This window comes from Asterias rubens, chromosome 13 (genome assembly GCF_902459465.1).
Source record: "Asterias rubens chromosome 13, eAstRub1.3, whole genome shotgun sequence".
NCBI classification, from domain to species: Eukaryota; Metazoa; Echinodermata; class Asteroidea; order Forcipulatida; family Asteriidae; genus Asterias; species Asterias rubens.
This window is the reverse complement of record NC_047074.1, coordinates 6,349,093-6,376,887: the sequence shown is the minus strand read 5'-3', so window position 1 is coordinate 6,376,887 and position 27,795 is coordinate 6,349,093. Positions and strand designations below refer to the sequence as shown.

The following is a 27,795-nucleotide window of genomic DNA, read 5'->3' as shown; positions in this document are numbered from 1 at the left end:
ATTACAACAAAAATGAATTTACTGGACCCACGGATTACGGAATTATGAATGATATTGAATACCCACGGTAAACTAATATGACTATGAGACTTGACCCCATAGTTCGGCCTTTTAAGTTTTAGTTAACAAATACATTTGCTAAGCTGCCTTTTTAAGCATTAATTAAGTTTTTTGCCATTGTCATTGATTGGCATTGCATTGGGATAACTTTCCGTATGGCGCCACCACTTTTTCACTAATTTTTACAAAAAGGGATATATCAATCAGGTAAATTAGATACTATATTATTTTATTTCGAATGAAAAAGTGGTGGCGCCATACGGAAACTTTTCCGACAGAGACTGATTAGTGATGAGCATGCTGAGACAGATGAGACGTGACACTGTCGTCTGTTGTTGTTGACATGGTCAGTGGGTTTTCTTCCAGTAGTTGTTTGGGGCCAAATTTCTAAACGATAATTTTGTAAATACCTGTGTAACAGAATGTGAGGCTCCAACGAAATCTTCGTATGCCCTTTTCTTCAAGTGCGCCGCCATCTTGTTCCTGATACACATGTAGATAGGGTTTTTTCGAAACCACGCTGGCGAGCGACGCGGCTCCTTGCTAGCCGTCGCTGCTGCACTGGGCCGGTCTACGGCTAGACTTTAGTCAAGGCGCACGCAGTGGCATGCCACTCCACAAAAATGACATTAGGCTCGTAGATAGTGTGCGTGACATCTGGGGGTGCCACGAAAGCCGCCTTGACTGAAGGCTAGCGGCCGGCAGGATCAGAGGAGGAGTCGAGCAACAACAACAACATGGCCGGTGGCCGGGGATGAATGAGGGAGTAGCAAGAATTTCCAGTAGCAACACTCAATGCGAGGAGCTGAGTATTTAGCTGAGAAACGACCCTGAAAAACAACTAGTGGTAGTGCATGGTAAACTTTCGATCAGGCTTGTTGTTTATTAATTATAAACAATATTTCGAGAGGTTTTTTTTATGACAACTTTTACGTTTTTGTACTAAAATTTAAGTCTCAGAAAATGTCTATTTTCGTTAGTTTATCGAATCCCCGCAGTAGATTTGAACAAATGTGTGGAAAGGTTAATTTCTTTCTTTATGCAAACCACTCATTCATTTTTTATGATGTTACGGGAAACAGTCAGGGTCACGGCAAACGTACGGCGTGTGCTAGCCCTGGTAGTGTTTCAATATGCTATGCTTCATACTTTAGTTAGTAAACAATGATTTTAGGTACACAAGATTATAGACACGAGTCACTGATTTAAGCTAACATCGGGAACGTTTAATGCAACACACGAAAGGTCAAAGGTCAATAAACAACTTTATGCATATTGCAACTTCCTCCTCTTTTTGAGGAAGGAGCATTTTTGAAAGCCACAACAATTTAACTCCAACTTGAACACTGGGAAAAACAAGTTATTTTAGACATGCATTAAATCATGTTTTCTCCAAAGAAGAAAAAAAAAACAGGTGGAAAAAAAAATAGAGAAACAATTTGTTTTCTCTAGTCAAACAAAATGAGGGATTTCTCCTAACTTTTTTTTTTTTTGATAAACCAAAATACCCTCTCAACTGTGGAAGGCATACATCTGCTTAAAACGCCTTTTTTGGTTTGAACAAAAAAAATTCTTTTTTAGATATATAAACTCAAGCAACTGTTGTCAATTTGCGAACAGCATCTTGTTTTGCTTTGAACTCAGTTCTCAGTATTTAACTTAGTCCTTTAGTCTGCTAGGTTCTTTGATCATTCTACCAGATCTGGTTTTTGGCAAGTCTTTCAGTTCAATTGTCTCTTGTTGAGGGTTTGGGTCAATTGTTTGATGCATTCCTGGGGGGTGTTCCATTTGAGGGATGCGTGTGGGTTGTTTCCGTGTGGGTTGTTTCGGTGTTCCAGATCCATCAGATACTTGTGGGTCTGGGTGACTCTGTGGTGGTAGGATGGTTTGCTTTGTAATGCATTGGTCAGTGGGGGTCGGGGCATGCAAGTGTCTCATGTTTGTGTGACCATGCATTACTGGTGGTTCTTCACGCGTTTTCTTCAGGTCAACATGATTGCGTCTCAAGGTCTGTCCTTGTTGGGTTTCGATTTCGTAGGATCTCTCGTCCAGTCTCTTGCTTACAACAGCCCGTGGCCATTGTTTTTCTCCAGAGCGGAATGGTTTCAGTCGTACAACATCTCCTTCTGCCAGCGATGGCAAGTCTTTTGCATGTTTGTTGTAGTTGTCCGACTGTTTTCTCTGTAGATGTTTCATTTTGGCTCGCTCACTTTCCATGATGTCTTTTCCTCTTGGTACTAACAGGCTGTTAGATGTGGGTAGAAGGGTTCTGGTTCTTCGGCTATGCAGTCTTTGTGCGGGACTGCTGCTGATTCCTTGAGTTGGAGTATTTCTCAGTTCAAGAAGTGCCATGTATGGGTCAGAGTTGGCTTTCTTGCACTTCTTTAGTAGTCTTTTTGCAGCCTTCACTGCAGACTCCACTTTACCATTAGATTGGCTATGTTTGGGGGAGATAGTGAAATGTTCAAAATCCCAAACTTTGGAAAATTTCTTGAACTCATCGGACGTGAACTGACCACCATTGTCGCTGATTACCGAGTTTGGTATGCCATATCTTGCAAAGTGAGATTTCAACTTTTTTATGACAGTTTTTGAGGTCAGGTTGTGGAGTCTGTCTATTTCCCAGAAGTTGGACAAATAGTCAACAGTGATTAGGTAGTCCTTACCATCATACTCTAGAAGATCGGCTCCAATTTTCTCCCAGGGGCGGTTTGGTAGATCATGAGGCATGAGTGTTTCCTTCTGGTTTTTTGTCTCATATGATCTGCACGCATCACAGTTTGATACAAACTGCTTTATCTCAGCAGACATGCCTGGCCAGAATAGACATTCACGAGCTCTCCTGAGGGAACTTTCAACACCAAGATGAGAGTTGTGAACTGTCTTTATCATTTCTTTCCTGAGTGAGCTTGGTATTACGATGCGCTCCCCTCGGAACACAAGACCATCCGAAAGGGAGAGTTCGTCACGAACGTTGAAGTAAGGTAGTGTTTGGGATGGAAGGAAGTCTTTCTCATCGGGCCACCCTTGTTGGATCACCACTTTCAGTAGTTGCAGTGATTCATCTTTGTCCGTTTCTTCTTTTATTTGTCGTAGTCTGTCTGGTCCCATGCTAAGGCTATCAACCAGGTTGACCTGAGCAAAGTCATCTGATCCATCAGTGTACGGTAGGTAGGATCTGGACAGCATATCTGCAAGATGCATTTCCGTGCCTTTCTTCCAGAGAATTTCTATGTCGTAGTTCAACATTCTCATCAGCATGCCTTGGAGACGTCTTGGGGCACGATGAAGTGGTTTCTTGACAATTGTCTCGAGCGGTTTATGGTCACTTTCAACTAGATTTTTTTGACCAAAGGTGTACTGGTGGAATCGTGCAAGAGCCTCTTTCTCAATTTGGGCATATCTCTGTTCAGTTGGGGTCAATGCCCTACTTGCATAAGCAATTGGTTTTCCTTCTTGTAGGATAGCCGCACCGAGACCTGTTTTACTGGCATCACATTGTATGGTTACATCTCTTTTTGGATTGTAGTAGGCCAGTATTGGTGCAGTTGTAACCAGTGTTTTTACATCAGACATTGCTCTGTTGTGTTCTTAACTGCCATTCTGCACCTTTTCTTGTGAGTCTTCTGATTGGTTCAAATACCTCGGATAATCTTGGGAGGAATTTGGCCAAATATGTGACACTTCCTTGGAGTCGTTGTACTTCTACGGGGTTGGTTGGATTACTCATTTTGGTGATGGCTTCAACCTTTTTTGCATAAATTTTTAGACCTTCACTGGTGACAACGTGTCCTAGGAAGGTGATGCTTTGAGATTTGATCTCAGATTTTTCTCCATTGAGTTTGATGCCTTTTTCTCTGCATCTCTGGAGGAGTTGTTTTAGCCTTGCATTGTGGCTCTGTTCTGCCTCATCGGTTGTATCGCCAACACCAAAAACAATGATGTCATCGGCAACGCATTCAATGCCGTCAAGGTCAGCAATTGCTTGGTGGAGGCGTTTCTGAAATATTTCAGAGCTGACTTTCAGACCAAATGGGAGTCTTTTCCATCTGTATCTGCCAAACGGTGTCATCATGGTAGTGAGCAGACTACTTTGGTCATCAAGCACACAATGTAGATATCCAGATCGGAGGTCCAGTTTAGAGAAAATTTTAGCTCTGGAAAGTTCTGGTAAGATGTCTTCCATAACGGGCAATTCGTACAACTCTCTTTGTAGTACTTTGTTCAGTGGACGGGGATCGATACAGTATCATAGATCATTCAAGGTTTTCTTTGCTGTCACTGCCATGCGACTACACCATTCAGTAGGTTCATCAACTGGTGCAAGAATGTCATCTTTAACCAGTTGTGCTAGTCCTGTCTTGACTTTGTGTTTTAGTGACACTGGTACTTTCTTAGGTGAGCATTGCACTGGTCTTGCGTCTTCTGCAATGTGGAGGTGGACTAATCCTGGTAGAGAACCTGGAAGTTTGCCTTTGAATACATCATCATATTCTGCAAGAATGCCTTCAGTGGATGTGACGTTTACTGAGTGCAGTAGTCTGAAAGTGTCATACATGTAGTTGACCGTGATCAGTGACATGCGTTCAGCAGCATTGCGGCTAAGGAGGGGAGTGAAGGAGTTTGGTTCAATCACCACAAATTCAACCCTGTATTTCTTCTTATTTTGGGGGTTGCGCAAGCTGACTTTTGTCTTGCCAACAGCTTTTAGCGTGGACTGGTTGTACATCTTAAGTGTGAGGTTGTGTGGTTGAATTGTGGATTCAGTCACATATTTCCTTGGCAAAACATTGACGGTAGCTCCTGAGTCTATTTGAAACTTCATTGATTTGCCATCAAGCATCATTTCAGCAAAGAGAGCATCTTTGGTGTTTTCTACAGCATTGACAGCAATCTCTACACAGTTGATGGATTCAGTGCCACTAGAGTCTAATGATTCATTAGAGCCATACACGTGGGCGTCATCTAGTGCGTGAACTTTGCGTGTCTCTTTGTTGAACTTGCAGCATTGCTTGAAGTGGTTGTCTCGTTTGCATAAGCTACAGGTTTTTCCCCATGCAGGACAGAGTTCTTTTTTTCTCAGATGTTTGCGAGCACAGAATTTGCATGTGATGGTGGGGAGTTTCCCTGTGTGTTTAGCTGTTGTTTCCTTCTTAGTTTTCCAGTCACTAACTTTGTGGACAGCCTCAGTTTCGGTTTCACCAAAGGATTTCAGCTGAAATGTGGTTGCTTCAGCTGACCTGCAGATATCAAGAGCCATCTTTAGAGTGAGTTTGCGTTTCTGTAGCAGCAGTTTACGTGTGTGTGAGTCACGGATCCCGAGAACAATTCGGTCACAAAGTAGGCTGTCTTGTAAACAATCACAAAAGTTGCATGTTTTGGCAAGTTCACGGAGAGCTGATAGATAAGCCTCTATAGATTCTGATGCTTCTTGGTCCCTCTTATTGAACATATATCGCTCGTATGTTTCATTTACTTCACCAATGATGTAATGATCAAGTTTCTGCGTGATAAGGGTGATATCATCTTTATCATCATCTTCAGAGAAGGTCAGGCTATTGAAGATCTTTACCCCAGCAGGGCCCATAGAGTGAAGGAATACTGCCTTTTGATATGCCTTGTCATGTTTGCTCAGTTCAGTTATAATGCAGTAGTTGGAGTACATCTGTTTAAACATTTTCCACTCTTCGATTGCATTTTCTTTGAGCTTTAGTTGAGGTGGGGGAGACACATGGGTGAAGGGTTTAGCACAAGCCATTTTTTATATATATATTTTTTTTATGCCAAAACAGCAACGTAGATACGAGCACTAGTCAGGTGCGTAGATGTCAGTGAGCGGTACATATGTAGTTCACAATGTTCATGAAGTGAGCCCTCTCACGAGTCGAGAGTGTGTTATTTTTAGCATGATGAGTGAAAGTACTGAGTAGGTATGCATTTATCATCAGTTCAGTGAGATTCAGATTGCATATTTCTTGTACGTTTTCCTACTATTTTAAGTACAATCACTTTCCCGTCACTTTTGTTTGTTTCGGTGACTATCAACATTGCTAAACATCAACACGGTTTAAGAGTTTAAACTACAACTTACGGGCGACGTACACATCCACAGACGAGTGTAGTGTAGTGCAGAACGGTGGTTCACGGACGCATGTAGATAGATGGGCTCACGGACTGATCGGTTGTCCTTTTTTGCTTTTCTCCTGGACGGGTTCTCTTCAGTTTTTCATTATAGAAAAACGTAACTTAGAGTTCTATGATGAATACTTCACCGCTGCCACCATGTTTCAATATGCTATGCTTCATACTTTAGTTAGTAAACAATGATTTTAGGTGCACAAGATTATAGACACGAGTCACTGATTTAAGCTAACATCCGGGAACGTTTAATGCAACACACGAAAGGTCAAAGGTCAATAAACAACTTTATGCATATTGCAACAGGTAGGACATCCACCTGACCTGGGCTAGGCGTGTGCCATCTCCGTTGTTAAGGAAACTCATTTTGGGGATGATGTATCCTCTGCTTACCAATTTTCACGCTATTATGCCTTTTTCTTTGAATTGGAAAAAAAATAATGATGCCATATATCAACCGATGCCCTAATTATCTTCATTTGTTAATATTAAGTATGCAAACATGTATTAAAACTTGATGAACATTGAAATGTTCAAACCACACACCGATCTTCGATGACTTCAACTGGCCCCATTTGTTTTGAGTTTTTCCAGTTTTCACGGCAAACGAGAAAGTATGGTTTCCCGGTGAAGCCATCATACATGGAAGAAACATCTGCAGTGACTACAAGTGTTCTTTGAGACTCTGTGTATGACTATATAGCCAGCAGTTGCCTTCATTTTATTCAAAATATTTTTTATAATAAATTTTTAAAATTACCATGGAAACTTGCAAAAAATAAAAAAACATAAAAAACATAAAAAGTGTGAATAATTACTGGCTTCCAAATCTGATTTTTATTTATTTTTTTAAATTTTTTTCCTTAATATTTATAATAAAGCGTATAAATAAACAGTGATAATTGAATCAACAAGCTGATATAATAATAGTATAGCTAATAATAGTATTGATATGAGGGTTACAAAATAAAAATTGCCAAAAATATTAGAAAATGATATAAGGCACATGGCTTCTTTAAGCCTCTGTATTTTTTTCCAGAATGCTCAGCAAAATATTCAGTCACATGATTTGATCATCGTGAATTGTGAATTAACATAGTGTTTGATGAAACGTTTTCGGTGGGCAAATATTTTTATATGGCCTCAACATTATGACATATTTTTGTACCTTGTAGAAATGCCTAAAATACCAAACTTTTTGCATTTACGAGAGCAAATAACCAGTGGAGCCTTACATGTTCCTAAGTTTTGGTCAAGGGAGAGGAGACTCTTTGCTTGGCAAATAAAACCACACAATACGAACTGTTTACATCGCGCACAGAGAGGTAAAAGATTTGCCACGATTTTAGGGACACCTCGAAAACAGGACCTCCTACGATATGCTGTTTAGTCATAGAGTTATATATAAGAACTAGAGGGCGCACGAGTGATGCTTCGTGCACAAACGCCACGGGACCGCAAGATGACAAGCGCGTCATTCTGTACGCGCGTTGATTATGAAATACACGGTTGAGGTTTTTTTTATTGAACGCTCACGCGATGCTGTTTGTTCAACTTACAAAATGGCCGCACAAACACACGCTGTGAGATGCCAGTTTTGTCAACTTAGAAAATGGCCGCCTGCGCACATACCGGGGCGCGTATATAGGCCAGTGCGCCCTCTAGTTCTTATATATAACTCTATGTGTTTAGTGTAGCCCGTTCGTCGATACGCAGAAGAAACAAAACAAAAGCGCTCACCTAGCGCGTTAGCGCCGCTGGACTATGCGCGTATGTCATGTAATCCTGACCTCATAATCAATTCCATTAAACAATTTAAAAAATTTTTAAAGTTTGCCCCTTTTGTGACGCCAAAATAAATGTGTTCCCTGGTTTACCGCAGTAAAAATTTAAAAACCTAACAACCGCAAAATTCTTCAATGCTAATCACCGAAGTAACGGTAAACAGTCAGGGTCACGGCAAACGTGAAGGGTTCATCAAAAAGGAGTTTTATTCATGTCACACTTTGCGAAGGTTTTTGTTTAAAATGTGCATACAATTTAACACATTTGATAACTCTTCATTTATAACAACATCTCAAGATAATGCTCTTTCATTTTAAGTTTTTTCGTTGAAACTGTAATAATAGGCAAGAGACTCTGACTGACTTACACCAAGTGTTTACATGTGACACCTAACCAATACTAGTCACAAGAGGGCGGTATGACAATATACAATAGATGTGTATATGCTCATTCTACAGAAACATTTCCCAACAAACGGAGCGGTTTACTGACGCGCTAATGAACACTCGCATTTTCATGTGAATTCTCAAAGGGTTCGAGAGCGCCTATTGTGATCACGATTTTGCAAAGAAACTCTGCGCATCACCTTCATTATCTCAAAGTTGCGCACTGACTGTAGCCCTAGCCTAAAGAGCTAATTGCTTTTAAAAAGAAGAATTTTCTTGAAATTGTTTTCGTTAAAAGATGTGGCTTAAGAAATAGTTTTACTTTGCATTTTTTTAAGCCATGGACATTTTTCCCCCCTGAAATAAAAATGACACATTTTTAAAACACAAAGAATTAAAAATGGTTGTATCCATTTATCGGAAATATTGGTAGGACTTTTATTTTTTAAGTTTTACTGACAGGATATAATATGGAATTATACATTCTGGTCTGCACATTGACTTTGCTAAAGTTTCCATTGCATTCAGTACTTTTGCAGTAGGTTGTTGTTTGAATATGGATCGCGTCTTGTAACTTAAAAAGCTTCATTTAGCCTAGTTACGATAACGTAACCCTCCTCGGCGTCGGCAGGAGGGTTAAGTTACCACAACTACATTTAGCCTTAAATGCAGAGCCCGAATCTACAGGTAAACAGGTAAACAGGTAAAAGGACTGAGTTGACTTTGTTTCGGACCGAGTTCGTCACTTCGTTGGCTTTGGTGTGCTCTAAGGCCGAGGGAGAAGTGTAGCGATATCGCAACAGTAACTTCGGACCATGCACATGGCTGATCCGGTGTAGACACGGATGCTGCAGAGTGCGCCTCCACAATATTTCATTGAGCCGCTGGAGAGTTGAATCCGATAGAAGGCATTTGTGAGGTCTGTTGCAATTCCATTGTGTAATCAGGCGTAAGGTGGAATTGATGTCAGGCATGAGAGACGGCTGTGGCTTACTATAGTGGCTTACTATCCTTCAATTTGTGAGGAGCATGAAGTGCATGCATTCAGCCTTTGTGCTGTGTGGGTTTCTTCCTCCATGGTTGCACATAGAGCCCATGGATGTTGATGACAGCCTGGAAGGGGCTAGAGGCGTCATTGTGCCTTTTCATATCGGGATCATAGGCTTCGTCAAATTCGGCCATGAGAGATGAAAACAGTGTGGTGTGGTGTCCTCGGCAGGATGTGGTCCGAGTCCAAGCTGACGTTGTGTGAATGAAGTTGAGTCTTGTTAGGGTAGGCCCTCAGAGTGGTCAAGAGAGGGCACACTTGTGCCACATCAGGTGGCTGAGAAGGGGTGAAGACGGGGCAACTTGACAGAAGTGTTCATTGCGCTTGAGAACACAAGGCTAGGCTGAAGAGTTGGGATGCAGGTCTTGCTAGCTACACCAGTAACGCTTTTGAGGGAGGCAAAAGCTACGATGACTGAATGGGTCTGGCCCGAGTTGTGTCAGTTTTGGGCTCAAGCACATGTCCATGGAGCAAAAAGGTCATCCATGTATACATTGTTGTGTTTTCTTACACTTGGTAGCAATTTTATAATACACAATTTTCGCCAAGGCATTAGAATTTGAAAGTCGAGAAATTTTGATAGCAATTTTCCCACTTTAACCAATTCCATAAAGCCTGTACGCACATATCAAATGTGCTAAGCACAGGAAAGTATTGCATAGAGAAAGACAGATACCAGTCAAAACTACATTTAGTTTGCATTGTGACTGGTGCCCCCGATAAATTTTTGCTTTGCAAAGAAACTTGTCAAGCAGAATTTTCTGCTATAAAATAACGCTAGAATAGGGCCCTGGTTGCTGAGCAGATATTTTTATGTTAAGCAATTTGTCCTACTTTGAAAGCAGATCTGTGAAAATGGGCTTTGAGCTAAATCTAACTCATGAACTTTTATTCTTACAGGACATTAGACGGATACTACTCTGCATGACATACTAAAATTGAGTCCCGGGTGCTGCGGTACCACTATACTAACTAATCAGAGAGCCACACCACTCTGGGCAAATACAGTAGAATCTGACAGACACCTTGTGCTAAGTGACAGCTATGGCAACTCAGGTATGAACCGAAGTCACTTTAAAGGCATCTTTTTGCCCAGTCGGCGAAGCAAGCCAATATGGGGTGTTTGCCTTACCCCTTTCATATGTGTGGGTGTGTGCACATAATGATTGTCCGAGTGATTACGCAATACTCTGCAATACTGTGGTAAGAATGACTTACCACAACGCCCTGTAGCATCTTTGATGTGAAACTTGATTGCAGCCTTATTTATCTCTTAAAACCTCAACGTTAGGACTTTCTTCAGCTGTATTCTTTGGCATGAGTAACTTTTAGCTACTGGAAGTCCACTATTTTTAGAGTAACAATGTATTTTTGACGATTTATTGTTCAGGTTTGATCAATTACAGAGCGTTCAATACTGGACTTTTATTGGTCTATTCCTACCCCTGCCAAACATCCAATGAAGTTTTTATATGACTTTTCTTAGTTGGGGCACTCAGATACATGTACCTAGACACTGAACTAATATGAAAATCTTAGAACAAGCAAACTGACATTTTATGTGGGCAAAAGGGGATTAAAAATCTCAAAAAGTCCCTCATATCAGTAGATTTGTGAAGTTTTGAAGGTTTAAGTGGATATATTACCCCCTAAAAAATCAGGCTTAGAATCAATTTTGAAAGTGGATTATGTTAATTATCTATAGAAACATTATTCTTTTCTAGATTTTGAGCAATGGGCCTTTGAAATCGCCCCAAACTCACCAATACCATAAGGGATGAAACAGAGGTCATGCTCAAGGGTCAAGGGTCGTATCTATTTATTTTGTATACACTTCTTTATTTTTTATTTTTTTATTATTTAGGCGCCTTGTCAAAACCTCCCGGGCGTTTCTCCGCGGAGAGTCTGCGGACAATACAATAACACCATGCATTGGGTGTGGCAGCACATGTGATAATCGCGCACTTCATAAATCAGGAAACGATTTCGCCTGTATCACATCGCAATTTGCGATGCAATTCTAAAAAGTGCATCGCAAATGTTGCGATCCAGTTAGCGAAGCCTAACTTGCAACATTTATGCTTGATACAAAAATATAGATTTTTAACTTGAACCGTTCACATTTAATCAATTTTCCTGCAAGAAAAAAATATGCTATATTAATAAGAAATCACCGTCGCCGACTACTAACGTTTTCTTCCGTGATGTTGAATACAATTACATGCTGCTCTGGCAGTAGGGCAAAATCGACCAATGAAAACATTCGTTACGCGCTATATGGAAATTCAACAGCCAATCGAAACATGTGTCTCTAAGACTGTGGCTTTCTCCCCCCTCAGACATTGGACGAACCAGACTATCTGGTTCTTTTGACATGAACACAGTCGCACAGGTGTGTAGATTTGTTTGTTGGTGACGGTGACTTGGGATTTTATAAATAAGAAACTGATGTTTTCTGCTTGGAAAGTAAGAACGAACAGTTAAAATTGTCCCCTGGATACTCTGACCCACTTGGAACGGAGTTTGCACGTAGCCTGGAACTTTTGTCAGTCGAAGCCGGGAATAAAGAAAACCATTTTTGAAGTTCATGTTTTGGTTATGTAGGCCCAACCAAGTCTTAAAAATCACACATTGGAGGAAATGGCTTTTAGTTACACATCCACCCTCACTTTGCTTTTTATTCTGCAAAGGTAAAACCATTGTTAACCACCTACATTCCTCCGCGGTTCCGCCGATCAGCTCATAAGCTGGACCTTACAATGGCCGACCAGTCGCTTCGCGGAGCCGCCGGAATATTCATGTTTATTGACATGTAAATGAGCCATCGTGGCCGTGGACCTGCCCGGTTGCGACGGGTTCTTTTGTTACAAAAATCCGCGGACTCCCGCAGAATGCACGCGGAATGGAACGGCTTGGAGGTTTTGACAAGGCGCCTTAAATCATCTAATTTGAATACATGTAGGGTAAACCCATCAGTTTTAGGTAGAACAAATTGTTTGTGTGTGTAAGTGTTCATTGTACCAATAGAGGGTTCTTTAAAGACAAAATAAGAACACAAACTGAGTCAGACGCGTTCAAAGTCAGCACCAATATCGCAGAAATAACAACAAAACAGGTCTAGCTTCAGAATGAAATTAGTCTCCCTTTCTTTGGAGGTATTTCAGTGACCAGGAGCTTGAGGGGGTAATGTCCCTGGACCAGAAGACCCTAAGCTGGAGCTACAATGTATGGGTGTTATTATTTTAGCTTAGCAATGTTGGTCAGTCATAAGCCTACAAATTTGTTGTGTGCAAATTATGTACGCAAATGTTTGACTTCCAAGCTACATAAGAATAACTGTTCCAATCAATAAAGTTTGTAGTTATAATCATCTTCTGTGTTTGAAAAGTTGTTTGTATTTTATATAGTTTCCCCTGAGTATTAAATACTATGTGAAAATCTCTTGTAAAATCATCTTTTCACATACAAAATGTGGGCGGGCGTTTTTACCCTGTGACCCGGGTAAAAACGCCCGCCAAACTTCCTTCCCAAAAGGGTGGATAATTTCCCCTGATCAGCATGATTACAATAAGTTTATATTTGCACACATTAGAGGAGATAGCGGAAAAAAACAACACGTTTGTTTCCTAGTTTCTCCTAGCAATGCTGAGTTATTTTGCAACAACTAGGAAAACGGGCGTTTTTACCCCAGTTTACCCAACATACACCACAGCTGTACGTAATACATGTAACAAATGAGATAAACACTTTTAAACAACTGAACGAGAGTTTATCTACCTTAAGACATTTTCTTTTCTTGAAAAATTAAAGGAGCGTGAGAAAGCAGCCAAAAGGAGATTGAATGGCTTTCTAGCAGATGCACTTGAAGTTGGTTGTGTCAAGGTACAATAAATAAACATGTTATATATTTAGTTTGTATAATATATCTATAGCCACTTGGCATCAACATGTACATGTAGTCTTTGTATCAACTGCTTTTTGACAGATGTTGTCTTCTTAACCATCTACCTAACTGCCTAGCATGGGAATTTATAAACTGCGCGTGGTCTTTGCTTGGTTGCAAGCGGCACACCTCTCTTAGGAAAACAAAACAAAGCAAAAGCAATATGCCCAAAGAAATCAGTTAATTTGATACTATGTAGTTGCTCGCACAATATGCTATATTCACAGAGTTATGTAAATATTGAGTCATACTCCTTGAACGCAACATGGAAGGTTACATAATTTTCTACCAAAACTTGAAATCCTTAGTTCCTTTTTGATGTGATTATCTTTTGGAAAATTGTTTGATTTTGCTCTGGATGAAATTACCTTTAAACAATTTGCACGGTTGTTTGTTTCCTTTACCATCAGGCACAATCAGGCACAATCAGGCAAGGCCATATCCATTAACCTAAGTCATACACTGTAAACCTCTGTAGGACATGATCAAAATGAGTTGCTTAACTCTGTATGATGAGACTGTTTAAATGCACTGGACACTATTGGTAAATACTCAAAATAATTGTTAGCATAAAAACTTACCTGGTTACAAGCAATGGAGAACTGTTGATAGTATAAAACATTGTGAGAAATGGCTCCCTCTAAAGTAACGTAGTTTTCAAGGAAGAAATAATTTTTCTTTGAGTAGACCTATTTGAATTTTATTTCGAGACCTCAGAATAAGATTTTGAGGTCCCGAAATCAAGCATCTGAAAACACACAACTGCGTGTGACAAGGTTTTTTTTTCTTCCATTATTATCTGGCAACTTCGACAACCAATTGAGTTCAAATGTTCACAGGTTTGTTGTTAAGATACACCAAGTGAGAAGACTGGTCTTTGACAATTACTAAAGGTGTCCAGTGTCTTTAAGTTGTCGTAATTAAGTTATTTTTTATTACTTTCAACAGGGATTTAAGTATTTCAAGATGTATATGCGAGGTAGAGAAGAGCTGATATGTTGCATCAAAAACGAACTCACAGTAAGTTGCATTCTTGGATCAAGTGTACATGTACACGTAGCTTGCATCATTCGTATACAAAGAGTGATCTTGTGAAAGTACATTGCAGGACACTGGTCATATTGGGGATTTTACATTTTGTGTCATAACTTCAACATAAATTGAGTTGTAAATGTAACAGCTGAACAACTTTGGAATTATGTCCTGCTTTCCTATAAACAATTGACAATAATCAAAAAGTGCAATCTCCATAAAATCTAAGAGTAAATGTTTTTTCCATTGAGCTGTGTACAAATCTTGCCTGCAGGAGGCTCAGGCGCTGTGGCTCATTTATAATAGTGGTGTCACAGGTACGAATCTAACTGTTCATCAAGTTCGTCAAAGTGCAAGGTTTACAATTTTCTCCGAGCCTGTATGATCACTAACTTCAAGTTGTACAGTGTTGTAAGGAGGATGTGGCTACGTTTTTCCTTTCCTTTTAATACTGAAATTCAACATTGTTAATTGCATTTGTTATTAACAGATAAATGTTTCAAGTTGCTCACCTTTGAATAGCAAATTCACATTCAACAGTTCAGGAGGTTTCACATCAGACCATTTGCCAATTAACCAGTAAGTATGACCATGGAATAGCAGATGTCAAAGGTCACAGTAGTGCTGTCATCTTTTAGAGATGACTTTTTGATCTTTGGGTGTAATCCTTGTCTCAGTCTAATAACTTGATTGGTCTTTTATCATTTATTGAGAATTGGTCCAGATTGAACAAGAAACAGTTTTCATGTTGTGCTGTTGATACATGTTGAGTCTCTTGCACTGTTCATAATGGGTTGGCTTGAATTATCCAAAGTCAACCATGTGTGTTAACTTGTTTGTACTTTTATTAAAAATATTCCTGATTATCTGCCAATGCACCATTTGTTCTATTTGTTGTATGGCAGAGTTTAATGCAACTCAAACACACCAATTGTTTTTTGTGTTTTGATTTCAGACAAGAACTGATGCTTTCGCAGAACACCCAACAAAAGTAAGTTTTCCTAAGCACTTTGTGGAGTTTTGAGTAGTATTCCTAAAAAGAGATGAGGGTTGATGAAGTTGATTTCATTATACATGCAAGGCATGGTAAGGTTGTTTGGCGTCCCTGGACTGTTTGGATTTTTGTTCTTATCAACACTGATCAAGGATCTACATGTTTAAGTTCATTAGCTAATTTCAAGTTTTTAAACCAGAAATCAGTTATAATGTTAAACTTTCATTCATAAATACCTCAGACAGTTTCACTATTCCTATTGGTGCAGATTGCGTCACAAGGGGGTGTTTAAACGGTTGATAATGACCAGCTGGAGCTGTTTGTAACTGGTTGTTTTCAGAAACGTTTGTGCGGGTTAGCATACAACCTCGATCCCAGGGGTGATTGATCTCGCTGTTCCATTATAGCTGATGAATACGAGGATGCATACTCTGCGCACAATTCATATCCGAAAACTATCTCAGTCATAAAAATGCCACACACATACAGAGCTCATAAGGTCGTCGGAAAACGAACAAGTTATTATTTGATTACGCCTTTTAACCAAAAAGGCATTTATGAATGTGAATAAAAGTGAATAATAGTGACTTATTCTTAAAACCGCATGGCCACAACTCTGCTGGTTTTAAACGCAGTTTAAGCGCTTGTCGCTACCCTTTTATTCCTTCATTTATATTAAATAGACTGCTATTGTTATCAGACCAGATCTTGTTTATTGTTTGTTATATTGTTATGTTTCAAATTGTTGTAGATTAAGTGGTTATGGATTTATGGATATTGGTCTGCCACCAGCTTCTCCAAGTGACAATGAGACTGGTCCAGAGGTAAGTAGATCATTGTATCCCCTAAAGCTTGTGAAAAGAACATGTTGCCTTGTGCTGTATCGCTTTCGAATGTAATTTTTTTATTTATTTTATAAAATGGATTGAAAGATACTTTAATATATCTTATTTAAGACTAAGGTGTGCTATAAAACACAAATGGACTGGAATGATTCGCCGCCCCCTCTTTCCCCCTAAGGCCTGTGAGTACCCAGAAGCGTCTATCCCCCTCGGGCCTGTGAGTACCCAGAAGCCTCTATCCCCCTCAGGCCTGTGAGTACCCAGAAGCCTCTATCCCCCTCAGGCCTGTGAATACCCAGAAGTGTCTATCCCCCTAAGGCCTGTGAGTACCCAGAAGTGTCTATTCCCCTCAGGCCTGTGAGTACCCAGAAGTGCCTATCCCCCTAAGGCCTGTGAGTACCCAGAAGCGTCTATTCCCCTCAGGCCTGTGAGTACCCAGAAGTGTCTGTTCCCCTCAGGCCTGTGAGTACCCAGAAGTGTCTTTTCCCCTCAGGCCTGTGAGTACCCAGAAGCGTCTATCCCCCTCAGGCCTGTGAGTACCCAGAAGCGTCTATCCCCCTCAGGCCTGTGAGTACCCAGAAGTGTCTATCCCCCTAAGGCCTGTGAGTACCCAGAAGCGTCTATCCCCCTCAGGCCTGTGAGTACCCAGAAGCGTCTATTCCCCTCAGGCCTGTGAGTACCCAGAAGTGTCTATCCCCCTCAGGCCTGTGAGTACCCAGAACAGAAGCATCTCCCAGAAGAGGGACCTAGTTTTATTTTTCACACATACAGTTTGTGGCCCAAACTGCAGCCTGGGCTAATAAAGGGAAGAGTCCCTATGTATTTTCAACAGTGAAAATACTAAAAATTCGTGTTTTTATTTGTCATTTGAAAGGATAGTAAGTCAACCATGTTCCTGATAGCAGGTTATTCTCGTTACTCCTGCCCATATGTTTGGGTTCGAAGTAACCATGAAAGACTTGTCAAAAGAAGTGATGACCATGGCCCTACAACACGCTACTCAAAAGATAGCCCTCTCAAACTCAAATCAACATCGGCTTGGCAAGAAAAAGGTATGTGTTCATTAATCATGGAGAACTATTTTACATCATCACAGTGTGGGATAAGCCCTCAGCTATTATTAATATAATTAATTGTTTAAAAATTCATTCAGTTTATTAAGCACAAAAATGAGATAAAGAAAAACATTAAACCAATCATGTGTGCTGACATTGGACCACTTTAGGTCCAACTTTGTATACACATATATTTTGATTGTAAAATATGGGGGTGTGGTGGAAGTCGAGTATACATTAGTATTTTATCAGTGACCAAATATGGGCGAGGATAGTAAGGAGGGGTTTCTTTGTGGAGCTTGCCAAAGTTTTTTGACAAAAATAGTGTCACCAATACTAATGGTCGATGGTGTTGTGTGACGGCGTTTGTCTGCGTATTGTTCCATTTCATCATGTTGGCCGAAGTCAGGGTGTCAGTCACGAGTAGAGCTGTTTATATGCGGGATCAGTGTGTTGATGTTGCGACCAAAGCATGCATGCATGCATGCCTCGGCACAGCCTTTTTAAAGACAGTGGACACTATTGGTAATTGTCAAAGACTAGTCTCCACAGTTGGTGTATCTCAACATATGCATAAAATAACAAACCTGTGAAAATTTGAGCTCAATTGGTCGTCGAATTTGAAAGATAATAATGAAAGAAAAAAACAACCTTGTGTCACGAAGTTGTGTGCTTTCTGATGCTTGATTTCGAGACCTCAAATTCTAAACTTGAGGTCTCGAAATCAAATTTGTGGAGAATTATTTCTTTCTCGAAAACTACGTCACTTCAGAGGGAGCTGTTTCTTACAATGTTTTACAACATCAACCTCTCCCCATTACTCGTAATCAAGTAAGGTTTTATGCTGATAATTATTTTGAGTAATTACCAATAGTGTCCACAGCCTTTAAAGCATTTTTATGCAATTTTCTGCCTGCCCATTATTTTTAGGCCAGTGTGGAGTTATTTTTCAGCTGTGGACACCAAAGTATTCCAAGAAAGTTTTGCATTCTGTGCTGCTGAATGGGGGTCCATTATTGGTTTTTACGACTTTGGAAATACCATGAGACGCACAAATTTTGTCTGGGATGTAAAGCATGGTGCTTTCTGATGTTGATGAGCGCAAGATTTCAACACGTCGGAATCTGAGATTTGGAATATTCATCTACATGTATGCAAACAAGAAGGTAGTCTCCGGATACAAATGGTCCACAAAAATGGTCCGCAGAAATCAGCTGACATTTTGGCACGGATATGGGGGGAAATATGTCATTGACAAGGGTGCGCGCTCTTTACTTGAATATTGCATGGAAGTCAGTGCTTGATAAGTTATTCTGCTTTTTGATCAATATTTGGCAACCACAACTTCTCTCGGAGTAGCGTCTTTGTTTCCAATATTCCCTGATGACCAGAGTGGGCAAGACTGAGAACGTGCTTGAGTCTTGAGTAGTGTGATCCCTTTGCAGTACAAATTTGGCTAAACTGGGATGGGTGCAGCGTGGCATCACAGCCGTAAGGTGCAAATGAAGAAAGAAAATAGACAAAGTGCAGACAAAAGCACAAGAAGTTGACAATATCCAACAAAACTTGGGTGCAGGTTAAAAAGCTTGACTAGAAGATTTAGAGGAGCCTGGAACCAACCGGTGGCCTCATCCCTTTAATGGCAGGCAGGGCGGCTTCCTGGAAGGCGGTGGGTGATGTAGCCAAGACAGCAGCTGCAGGCAACTGGTTCCAAATCTTCACGGTGCATGGATAGAAGGAGAACTTGTATAGGTCAATGGATGCTTCAGGAATTGTATATTTCAATGAGTGGTCGTGACGTCCAAAGTTGTGTGCTGGTTGGATAATTGATGGAAACTGGATACTGACAAGTCCATGGTGGATTTTATAGAACATTGTCGTTTGGAAAAGTAGTCACCTGTTATGAAGTGGATCCCAGCCCAAGGTAGTGATAAGGGGCGTGACCGATGTTGTTCAGCGGTAATCACCAAAGACAAAGCGAGCTGCAGCTCTTTGAACCTGCTCTAGGAGATTGACTCCATCCAGGGTGTATGGGTTCCATACTTGGGCAGCATACTCAAGTTGTGGGCGGACGAGCATTTGGTAGGCTTTTGCCTTGACACCTTGATGGCATGGTGAAAGTGTGCGACGGAGCAGACCTAATGTGCCTTCTGTCTGATCTTCTGGCAGTGGGCATCCCAGCGGAGATCGTGTGATATAGCTACTCCAAGGTAATCACCCTTTCAAGTGCTTCACCAAAGATGATGTACTCGTGTTGTGAGGGTTTTCTCTGTGAGGGTTATTGACAGAATGGTACATTTCTTTATGTTGAAATGCATTAACCAGGTGGATGACCAGTCAGCAAGTGCCTCGAGATCTTTCTGGAGAATTGCATGATCTTCTGGTTGCTCTATCTCACGGTAGAGGATGCTATCATCAGCAAATAATCTCATCTTTGACTGGACCTGGTCTTGGATGTGGTTAATATATAGTAGAAACAAAGCTGAACCTAGGACTGAGGCTTGGGGTACTCCAGATGAAACCTTCCCCCATGATGAGTTGGTTTCATTCACAGATACAGCCTGAATCCGATTGTCTAGAAACGAACGAATCCAATCTAGTGTAGAGCCTCTGATACCATAGTGATCAAGCTTGACAGACAATTGTAGATGTGGAACTTTGTCGAACGCCTTGCTGAAATCAAGTAGTATGACCTCAGTCTGGCCACGATGTTGTAGTGTGGAAGCCCAGTCATGAGTGGATGTGATAAGTTGCGTAACAGTGGATAAGCACTCTCGAAAGCCGTGCGGAGAGTCGATGAGGATGTTGTTCATGTTTATGTGTTTTGCGATGTGGCTGAGAATTATATGTTCCATAACCTTGCTGCAGATACAGGTACATAGGAGAAATTGGATAATAGTTGCATGATTGTGATTTAGGTCCCTTGTAGATACCAGTTACAAGTGCTTGTTTCCATTGGGAGGGGACAATGCCAAGGTTGTACGATTGTTGGCTCGGGGGGCTTGAGCCCCCTCCACCCCCCCCCCCCAAGAGGGTCCCCCCAAAAGAACAAAAGAAAAAACGGGGGCGAAAGAAGGAAGGAAAGAATAATAATGGGGGAGGGGAGGAAGGGGAAAGGAAAAAAGAGCCTAGGGAGAAAAGTCGTAAATGCGTGTATAGTTTTTGTTTTTTATTTCCGGTGGAAGTGTTTTCTTTTCTTCCTTTGCCATTTGCATTTTTTCCCCTGCCAAAATAACTCTTTTATCTGGGATATTCGATAAATTAACGCTAGGTGCGAGGTGAAAGATTTTGAACACATCTTATGCAATGATCTTATGACAACTCCCTTGTAATTGTGTAAACTTGCAACAATAACATATTAAGCATTTGAAACCCGTTGTCCAGGATAAAATACATCTCACGTCGTTCTTGGTCGCTCCGGCATTCAATGGTTTTCTAGTACTACACTTATATTTGAGAAACGCCGGATAGTAATGTTTTTTTACCCGCGATGTTTTTATGAATATGCATGAAACCAGATACCGACCGACCTGATCGAATGTTGATCACCACGCGTTGCTTCTTTTCCACATTTTTAATTTTAGTCGGCTATGTTCAGGGATTAAAAAGTCTGCAATCCTACCCTTAACAAATTACACATCACATTTATGCCCTGGTTAAAGTTATAATTCATTTTTGAACAGTAATCTGATAAAAATTATTATTATGCGACACCACTTTCGCAAAACGAAGGTTAATCTGTAGGTTCTGGGTTTGCCGCCTCCTTATTCATGGAATTTGCCACCCAGTGATGAAAAGTAGGTAGCACCGCCTATAATGTTCTCTTTTCAACCACGTCCGCAACATTACTATTTAAAACAAAAACCTTTGCTGAATTATTGACTGATTTTTGCAGTTCGTAATTATAGACGATACATTTATATGAATCAGAAGTGCTTAAAAAGTATGTTTTTCTTCTAAATTTATGCATAAAGAGGCTTGATTTTTCACCCCTAAACGCCAGAAAGCTCAGAGCTCCAGACCCCACCAGGGGCCGTAAGGCCAACCCCTGGACCCCACCCAATAAATTGGTTCCAGCCCCCCCAAAAAACACAATCCTGGGTGCGCCGTTGGCAGAGTGGTGGGGATAACAGTACGTTGCTCGCGTAAGATTAGGTCGAGTCTGTCACAGTGATGTTCTCTCGAACAGCCCATATGGCGGGGTAGCTTTCTTTGAGTTTGAACCATTGTCCATCGTGATATGCTTGGATGGTGGATTGGAGTGATAGATGTTTGGCAGTTTCTTGTAGGATTTCGTCGAGTGTGATTGCTTTGGGAGTTGAATGTTGTGCAATAAAGTCTTGAAAGTTAACAAACTCCTCAGTTCCACAGAGAGATCATCGATTTAGATGTTTGCGTTAAGGCCGGTTTATATTCGGTTGCCCGATGGAAATTTGGACGCGCGACACAGTGTAAAGTCATCGCTGAGGCCTTAAACTGTGGGGGGGTTTTATCGCGCATCTAGATTTCCATCGCCGTACCGTCGCGCGGCCGTCTATAAACTGGCCTTTAAGGTGTCTGGACATGTAATCGGCTGGGTTGTCATTTCCAGCACAGTGAAAAACAGACATTTCATATGGTTGAAATTTTAGAAGCCAGTTTTGTATGCGTGGAGATGGATTTGCCTGTGGGTGGCTTGTTAAATCTGGGAATGAGTGGTTTGTGGTTAGTAATGACTGTGACTGTGTGAGGGCTTGGCCAAAGAAGCACACACACATGTGGAAACGTTTGATCCCTAAATTGATACCTAATGCATCTTTTTAAATTTGGCTGTGGAGTTGTTGGTAGGTGTAGATATAGGTGACTGGCATAACTGACCACTTTGCTCTGTCCATGTTTATTTGTTTGTGTAAGCATGACTGCGCCAAGACCAACGGGACTAGCATCTGTACCCATATGGCAGTATCTTTAGTTGGGTCAAAGTATGCACAACTCTTCAGTTGAAGAGCTTTGCGGTGTGTCGCATTCCATTCAAATTTTGTGTTTTTTCTGGTTTGGTATGAAGCATGAACTTTAGCTTGCCATACCAAGTAGGCTGTGGACCTCAGCTGGGCTCTGTGCTGGGTTACTGGTGTTTTTGATAGCATCAAACTTTGCGGGATCCGGGGAGACACTTTTGCCGCTGAAGACGAGTTCAAAGAAGTTTATATGTGGTTGAGGGAACTGGCACTTCTCGTTGTTAACAGTTAGGTCCTTTTGCTGTAGCACACCAATGAAAGGATGGTCTCATTAGCCTCTTTGAGATATGGCGACCACTATTAGGAGTTCACTGTTAGGTTTGGGTGTAAACATGATAAAGAGACAAATTGACCCCAACCTAGTGTTGTAGCATTGGGTCCACTATATCTTAAAAAGGCTTATATGTAGATGGTGTTCCGTTTTGGAACAAAGTGAGTTGTCAAAGCTTCTTGAGCCTTCTCATCATAATCATTCTCTCGCCTGTGTCAGAAAGTGTATCAACAGTGTGAAGTTGCTTACCTCCGTAAAGCAGTAGTGATGACTGCTTTCTTTTAGCTCCAGTGATGTTAAATCTGACCATAGCTTCTTCAAAACGTTTCAGCTGGTTCTCCCATTTGACACTAAAAGCGGTGTTCATCATGTTCATTGTAGGGGTCGAACGGAGCCAGGGTTGGCATGTTAAATGCCGTGGTTAGCTTTCGTGCTCAGGATTACACATGTGTTAAGTTTGCAGTGAATACACATCTCAGCAAGCAGACCCGTGCAGGCTGCCCTGGTATGCATACAGTAAAAATATGACAAAATAAGCCTCTATTCCTTCAGTCCAGCATGGATTGATGAGACTCCTTTGTGTTTTGTTTCCATAGATATCAAGGTGTGGGACATTATAGCAGAGTTGGTTAAACTGTGCACACTTCCCTCTCCTAGAAATCCATTTGCCTTGGACATGGAGTATTTTGATGCTTTACCTCTACAAGAGAGAATCATAGCACTGGGTGCAATGTCACACTTTATGCAGAATGTTCTCAATAATGGACCAGACAAATCCTATAGTGGACTTGGTAAGTCTAGTTAAACAACTCGTTAACACATTGTAGTGCAAATCACTGTGCTTCCTATTAGCATGAAAACAAGGTTTTACGTAGAAGGTACAGGCTATTTGGTATTACTCTCATGAAATTCTCATGATCAATCTGAGCTGAATTCTCACTGGGCCTTTCACCATCATGTGTAAAATGATCACACACTAAGATAGCTTATTTTTAGCCCTATATAATATAGGACTGTTCCTCTGTTCACAGATGCAGAGTCCTATTGAGGCCCAACTATTAAGGCCCGTTTCTGGGGCGGAACATTTTCAAAGCTTCATAAGTCAAATCTTACCTGCAACAAGCCACTAATTTCAACAGATTCACATTCCATGGCGGCATACATTTTTCTGCGGTGGGTTTTGGTCCTCAAATATTCCTCACAAATCCGTCATTTTTTGTGAAACAATGCAGCTCCCAACGTTAAAAAATTCCTGTTTTTATCGTTTTCTCTCAGTGTTGTCTGTTGCAGTGTGGACGCATATACATTCGCGTGCAAGACGCAAGATGCAAGACGCATGAATTCTTGGTCACCGTATCTTGACTGCACAGCATTAACACGCAAACGCAACGCAAGATTTGCGCGTCGTGGGTCTTGCGTACACACGGCAGACTGTGAGAGTACGAACAAAAATGGGAATTCTCTAATGTTGGGAGCTGCACTATTTCATGAAAATGACGGATTTGTGAAGAATATATGACGATCAAAACCCACCGCAGAAAAATCTATGCTGCCATGGAATGTGAATCTGTTGAAATTAGTGCTTTCTTGCAGTAAAGATTTGAGTTATGAAGCTTGTAAAATTTTCCGCCCAAGAAATGGACCCTTATATCCAGGACCTCACTGTATAATACGAAAGTATAAGGCCGCCAGGGCTAGCTTATTTTTAGCCATGCATTGAAGTATGTATGTGAAGCAATGTGAACTGTCACACATTGAAGCATGTATGTGAAGCAATGTGAACTGTCACACATTGAAGGATGTATGTGAAGCAATGTGAACTGTCACACATTGAAGCATGTATGTGAAGCAATGTGAACTGTCACACATTGAAGCATGTATGTGAAGCAATGTGAACTGTCACACATTGAAGTATGTATGTGAAGCAATGTGAACTGTCACACATTGAAGCATGTATGTGAAGCAATGTGAACTGTCACACATTGAAGCATGTATGTGAAGCAATGTGAACTGTCACACATTGAAGCATGTATGTGAAGCAATGTGAACTGTCACACATTGAAGCATGTATGTGAAGCAATGTGAACTGTCACACATTGAAGCATGTATGTGAAGCAATGTGAACTGTCACACATTGAAGCATGTATGTGAAGCAATGTGAACTGTCACACATTGAAGCATGTATGTGAAGCAATGTGAACTGTCACACATTGAAGCATGTATGTGAAGCAATGTGAACTGTCACACATTGAAGCATGTATGTGAAGCAATGTGAACTGTCACACATTGAAGTATGTATGTGAAGCAATGTGAACTGTCACACATTGAAGCATGTATGTGAAGCAATGTGAACTGTCACACATTGAAGCATGTATGTGAAGCAATGTGAACTGTCACACATTGAAGTATGTATGTGAAGCAATGTGAACTGTCACACATTGAAGCATGTATGTGAAGCAATGTGAACTGTCACACATTGAAGTATGTATGTGAAGCAATGTGAACTGTCACACATTGAAGCATGTATGTGAAGCAATGTGAGCTGTCACACATTGAAGTATGTATGTGAAGCAATGTGAACTGTCACACATTGAAGGATGTATGTCAAGCAATGTGAACTGTCACACATTGAAGCATGTATGTGAAGCAATGTGAACTGTCACACATTGAAGCATGTATGTGAAGCAATGTGAACTGTCACACATTGAAGCATGTATGTGAAGCAATGTGAACTGTCACACATTGAAGTATGTATGTGAAGCAATGTGAACTGTCACACATTGAAGTATGTATGTGAAGCAATGTGAACTGTCACACATTGAAGCATGTATGTGAAGCAATGTGAACTGCACACATTGAAGCATGTATGTGAAGCAATGTGAACTGTCACACATTGAAGTATGTATGTGAAGCAATGTGAACTGTCACACATTGAAGCATGTATGTGAAGCAATGTGAACTGTCACACATTGAAGCATGTATGTGAAGCAATGTGAACTGTCACACATTGAAGCATGTATGTGAAGCAATGTGACCTGTCACACCAAGTGTAAGTACTCATGCTTAAACATTGTTCTGGCTATTTATAGACTGTGCGAGTATTTTCTACATTCAAACCTCCAGGATCGCTATCTGGTCCAAACAATATTGAGTTTTATTGTTGACTGTTCAAACAACAGATTGTGTGCACAATAATAGATTGTGCACGTATCACATTTTGTGCACAATAATAGTTTTTTCACAATGACAGAAAGTAGTTCACTTTGTATTCATGAAATCTGCTGTTTTACCAAAGTATGACATTGGTTGTTTACATTTTAATATTTGTTCTTTGCTATACAGTGTCTGATGACCTGAGAGAAATTACCAAGCGCCATTTCACAGACTTTCAAATGTTTCTGCAATGATGGAGAGACAAGCTGTGCAACTAGCCATGAAATGTTTGTATTATTGACATTCAAAGTGAAGCTTTTATAAGATTGAGGCAATGAAAGTCATGGATTGTTATTATTATAATTTTTGTAGTAACGCAACCAAAGATCAACAGTGGAATGTATACATTCCATTCCAACAAGTTTGGGACTTCATTAAGTGCCTCATGGCAACACATTAAGGTCCACTCATGCTATTTCATAGGATTTCAAGTGATCAGGTATAATAAATAAAAGTCACAAAAAGTGCCCGTGACCTCAGCCTCCTTGTAGCGCTTTGCGATTTGAAGGGGTCTATTCGGTATGAAGTTTAAGCAATAATGTTAAATGTTCCTAGATCCAAAAGGAAAGCTGGGGACGTTGCCGCACCACGCTTGTGGAACGCGCTGCCAGCGAATCTGAGAGGGGCTGCGTCGTTGGCTGTGTTTAAACGCCTCCTCAAGACATTTTTATTTCCAGAACCATCCTAGTTTGCTCCTTGCGAGATAATAATGGAAGAAAAAACACCCTTGTCACACGAAAATGTGTGCTTTCAGATGCTTGATTTCGAGACCTCAAAATCTAATTCCGAGGTCTAAAAATCAATTTCAAATATTTTAGTGGAAAATTACTTCTTTATCGAACACTAACCACAATACTCTGTGGGAGCCATTTCTCACAATGTTTTAAACTATAAACAGCTCTCTAATTATTATTATTAAACAGGTAAGTTTTTATGCTAACAATTATTTTAAGTAATAACCAATAGTGTACAGTATCTTTAAAGGCACAAACTTTTAAAAGTAGTCAATTAAGTTTGAACCTACCTAGAAAGTTTGTGGATCTCACTCACAGACAAATTAATCAAATTGAGATAATCCGGAGGCGTGTAGACCTTGGTAACAGCACACATCCTACCATGTACCATGGACCCCTAGCAAAACTGGACATGGAACCTCTTTGGTGAGAGCTAACTCACAGAGAATGTTTCCACAAAAGCATTTTCCTCTCATTTGTCAGAGTGGTTTCCACTGAGTACAGATCAAAAATGTCGCTCAGAAATCGACCTACTTTATCTCCCAGTTCATTATCTACTCTTATGGACCGTTTGTCTTTTCTAGTGTAAATTTCTGTCTATTTTTTACCGAGTTCTATATTTTCTATGTTCCGGTAAATGTCATGTAATTCATCCTTTGACTTAGCCCTATATATGGGACTCTTTCTCTGTTCACAGATTGCTCACAGATACAGAGTCCTAACTATTAAGGCCTGTTTCTAGGGCGGAAAATTTTCAAAGCTTCATAACTCAAATCTTACCTGCAACAAGCCACTAATTTCAACAGATTAAGATTCCATGGCGGCATACATTTTTCTGCGGTGGGTTTTGGTCGTTATATATTCTTCACAAATCCGTCATTTTCGTGAAATAATGCAGCTTTGAAAATTTTCGGCCCCAGATATGGACCCTGATATCCAGGACGTCACTGTAGTATAATACGAAAGTGTAAGGCCACCAGGGCTACTTTTGACCGTGATGTAATTTTAGCAATAACCCAATTAATAATAAATCAGTTTCACTGACCATGGTGAAATCCAAGGATGAAATTGAACATGCTGTCTTGTGATCATGTTCATTGGCTTTTTTTAATTAGCTGTTAAAGGGTCATGTTGCCTTGGATCAGGCGAGTTGGTCTATGAAAAGTGTTTGAAACAGTTTGTTATGAAATGCATATGGTTAGAAAGATGTTTCAAAAGTAGAATATAATGATCCACAGAAACATCATATGCCCTTGCAATTGCCTGGTTTTCCTTTTACTTTGCGAAAATTTGATGC

The 27,795-nt window shown here is 40.6% G+C and overlaps 3 protein-coding genes across 5 annotated transcripts in view; 1 reads left to right on the top strand and 2 right to left on the bottom strand.

The window, feature by feature from the left end:
* The window catches only part of LOC117298280 (integrator complex subunit 4-like), a 38,500-nt gene extending 37,876 nt beyond the window's left edge, over positions 1-624 (bottom strand). The window contains exon 1 of the mRNA XM_033781429.1: positions 471-624. Within this exon, the coding sequence (XP_033637320.1) occupies positions 471-554 (84 nt within the window). The 5' untranslated portion in view covers positions 555-624. The remainder of the gene's footprint in view (positions 1-470) is intronic.
* On the top strand, positions 340-26,487 carry LOC117298281. 3 transcript variants are annotated; one of them, XM_033781433.1, is made up of 10 exons: positions 340-406; positions 10,318-10,473; positions 13,228-13,299; positions 14,309-14,380; positions 14,883-14,971; positions 15,348-15,383; positions 16,138-16,210; positions 17,103-17,280; positions 23,148-23,342; positions 25,894-26,487. In XM_033781433.1, exons 2-10 carry the CDS (start codon positions 10,462-10,464, stop codon positions 25,956-25,958), a joined length of 792 nt encoding a protein of 263 aa, XP_033637324.1. In that variant the 5' UTR covers positions 340-406; positions 10,318-10,461; the 3' UTR covers positions 25,959-26,487. The 3 variants fall into 3 exon arrangements, with proteins under 3 accessions (XP_033637324.1, XP_033637322.1, XP_033637323.1); XM_033781431.1 differs by lacking the exon at positions 340-406 and adding an exon at positions 774-917; XM_033781432.1 differs by lacking the exon at positions 340-406 and adding an exon at positions 924-1,083.
* Positions 1,720-3,636, bottom strand: LOC117298669 (uncharacterized protein K02A2.6-like). Its single transcript, XM_033781987.1, has one exon. It carries the CDS (start codon positions 3,634-3,636, stop codon positions 1,720-1,722), a length of 1,917 nt encoding a protein of 638 aa, XP_033637878.1.
* Positions 26,488-27,795: the final 1,308 nt, after the last annotated feature.

What these genes read in the sequence shown, in the direction of transcription:
- LOC117298669 (XM_033781987.1), bottom strand. Translation starts at nt 3,636, where the DNA reads ATGTCTGATGTAAAAACACTGGTTACAACTGCACCAATACTGGCCTAC.
- LOC117298281 (XM_033781433.1), top strand. An exon ending in GACCATTTGCCAATTAACCA is followed by an intron (nt 14,972 to 15,347) that starts GTAAGTATGACC and finishes TTTTGATTTCAG; the next exon opens with ACAAGAACTGATGCTTTCGC. An exon ending in TCGCAGAACACCCAACAAAA is followed by an intron (nt 15,384 to 16,137) that starts GTAAGTTTTCCT and finishes AAATTGTTGTAG; the next exon opens with ATTAAGTGGTTATGGATTTA.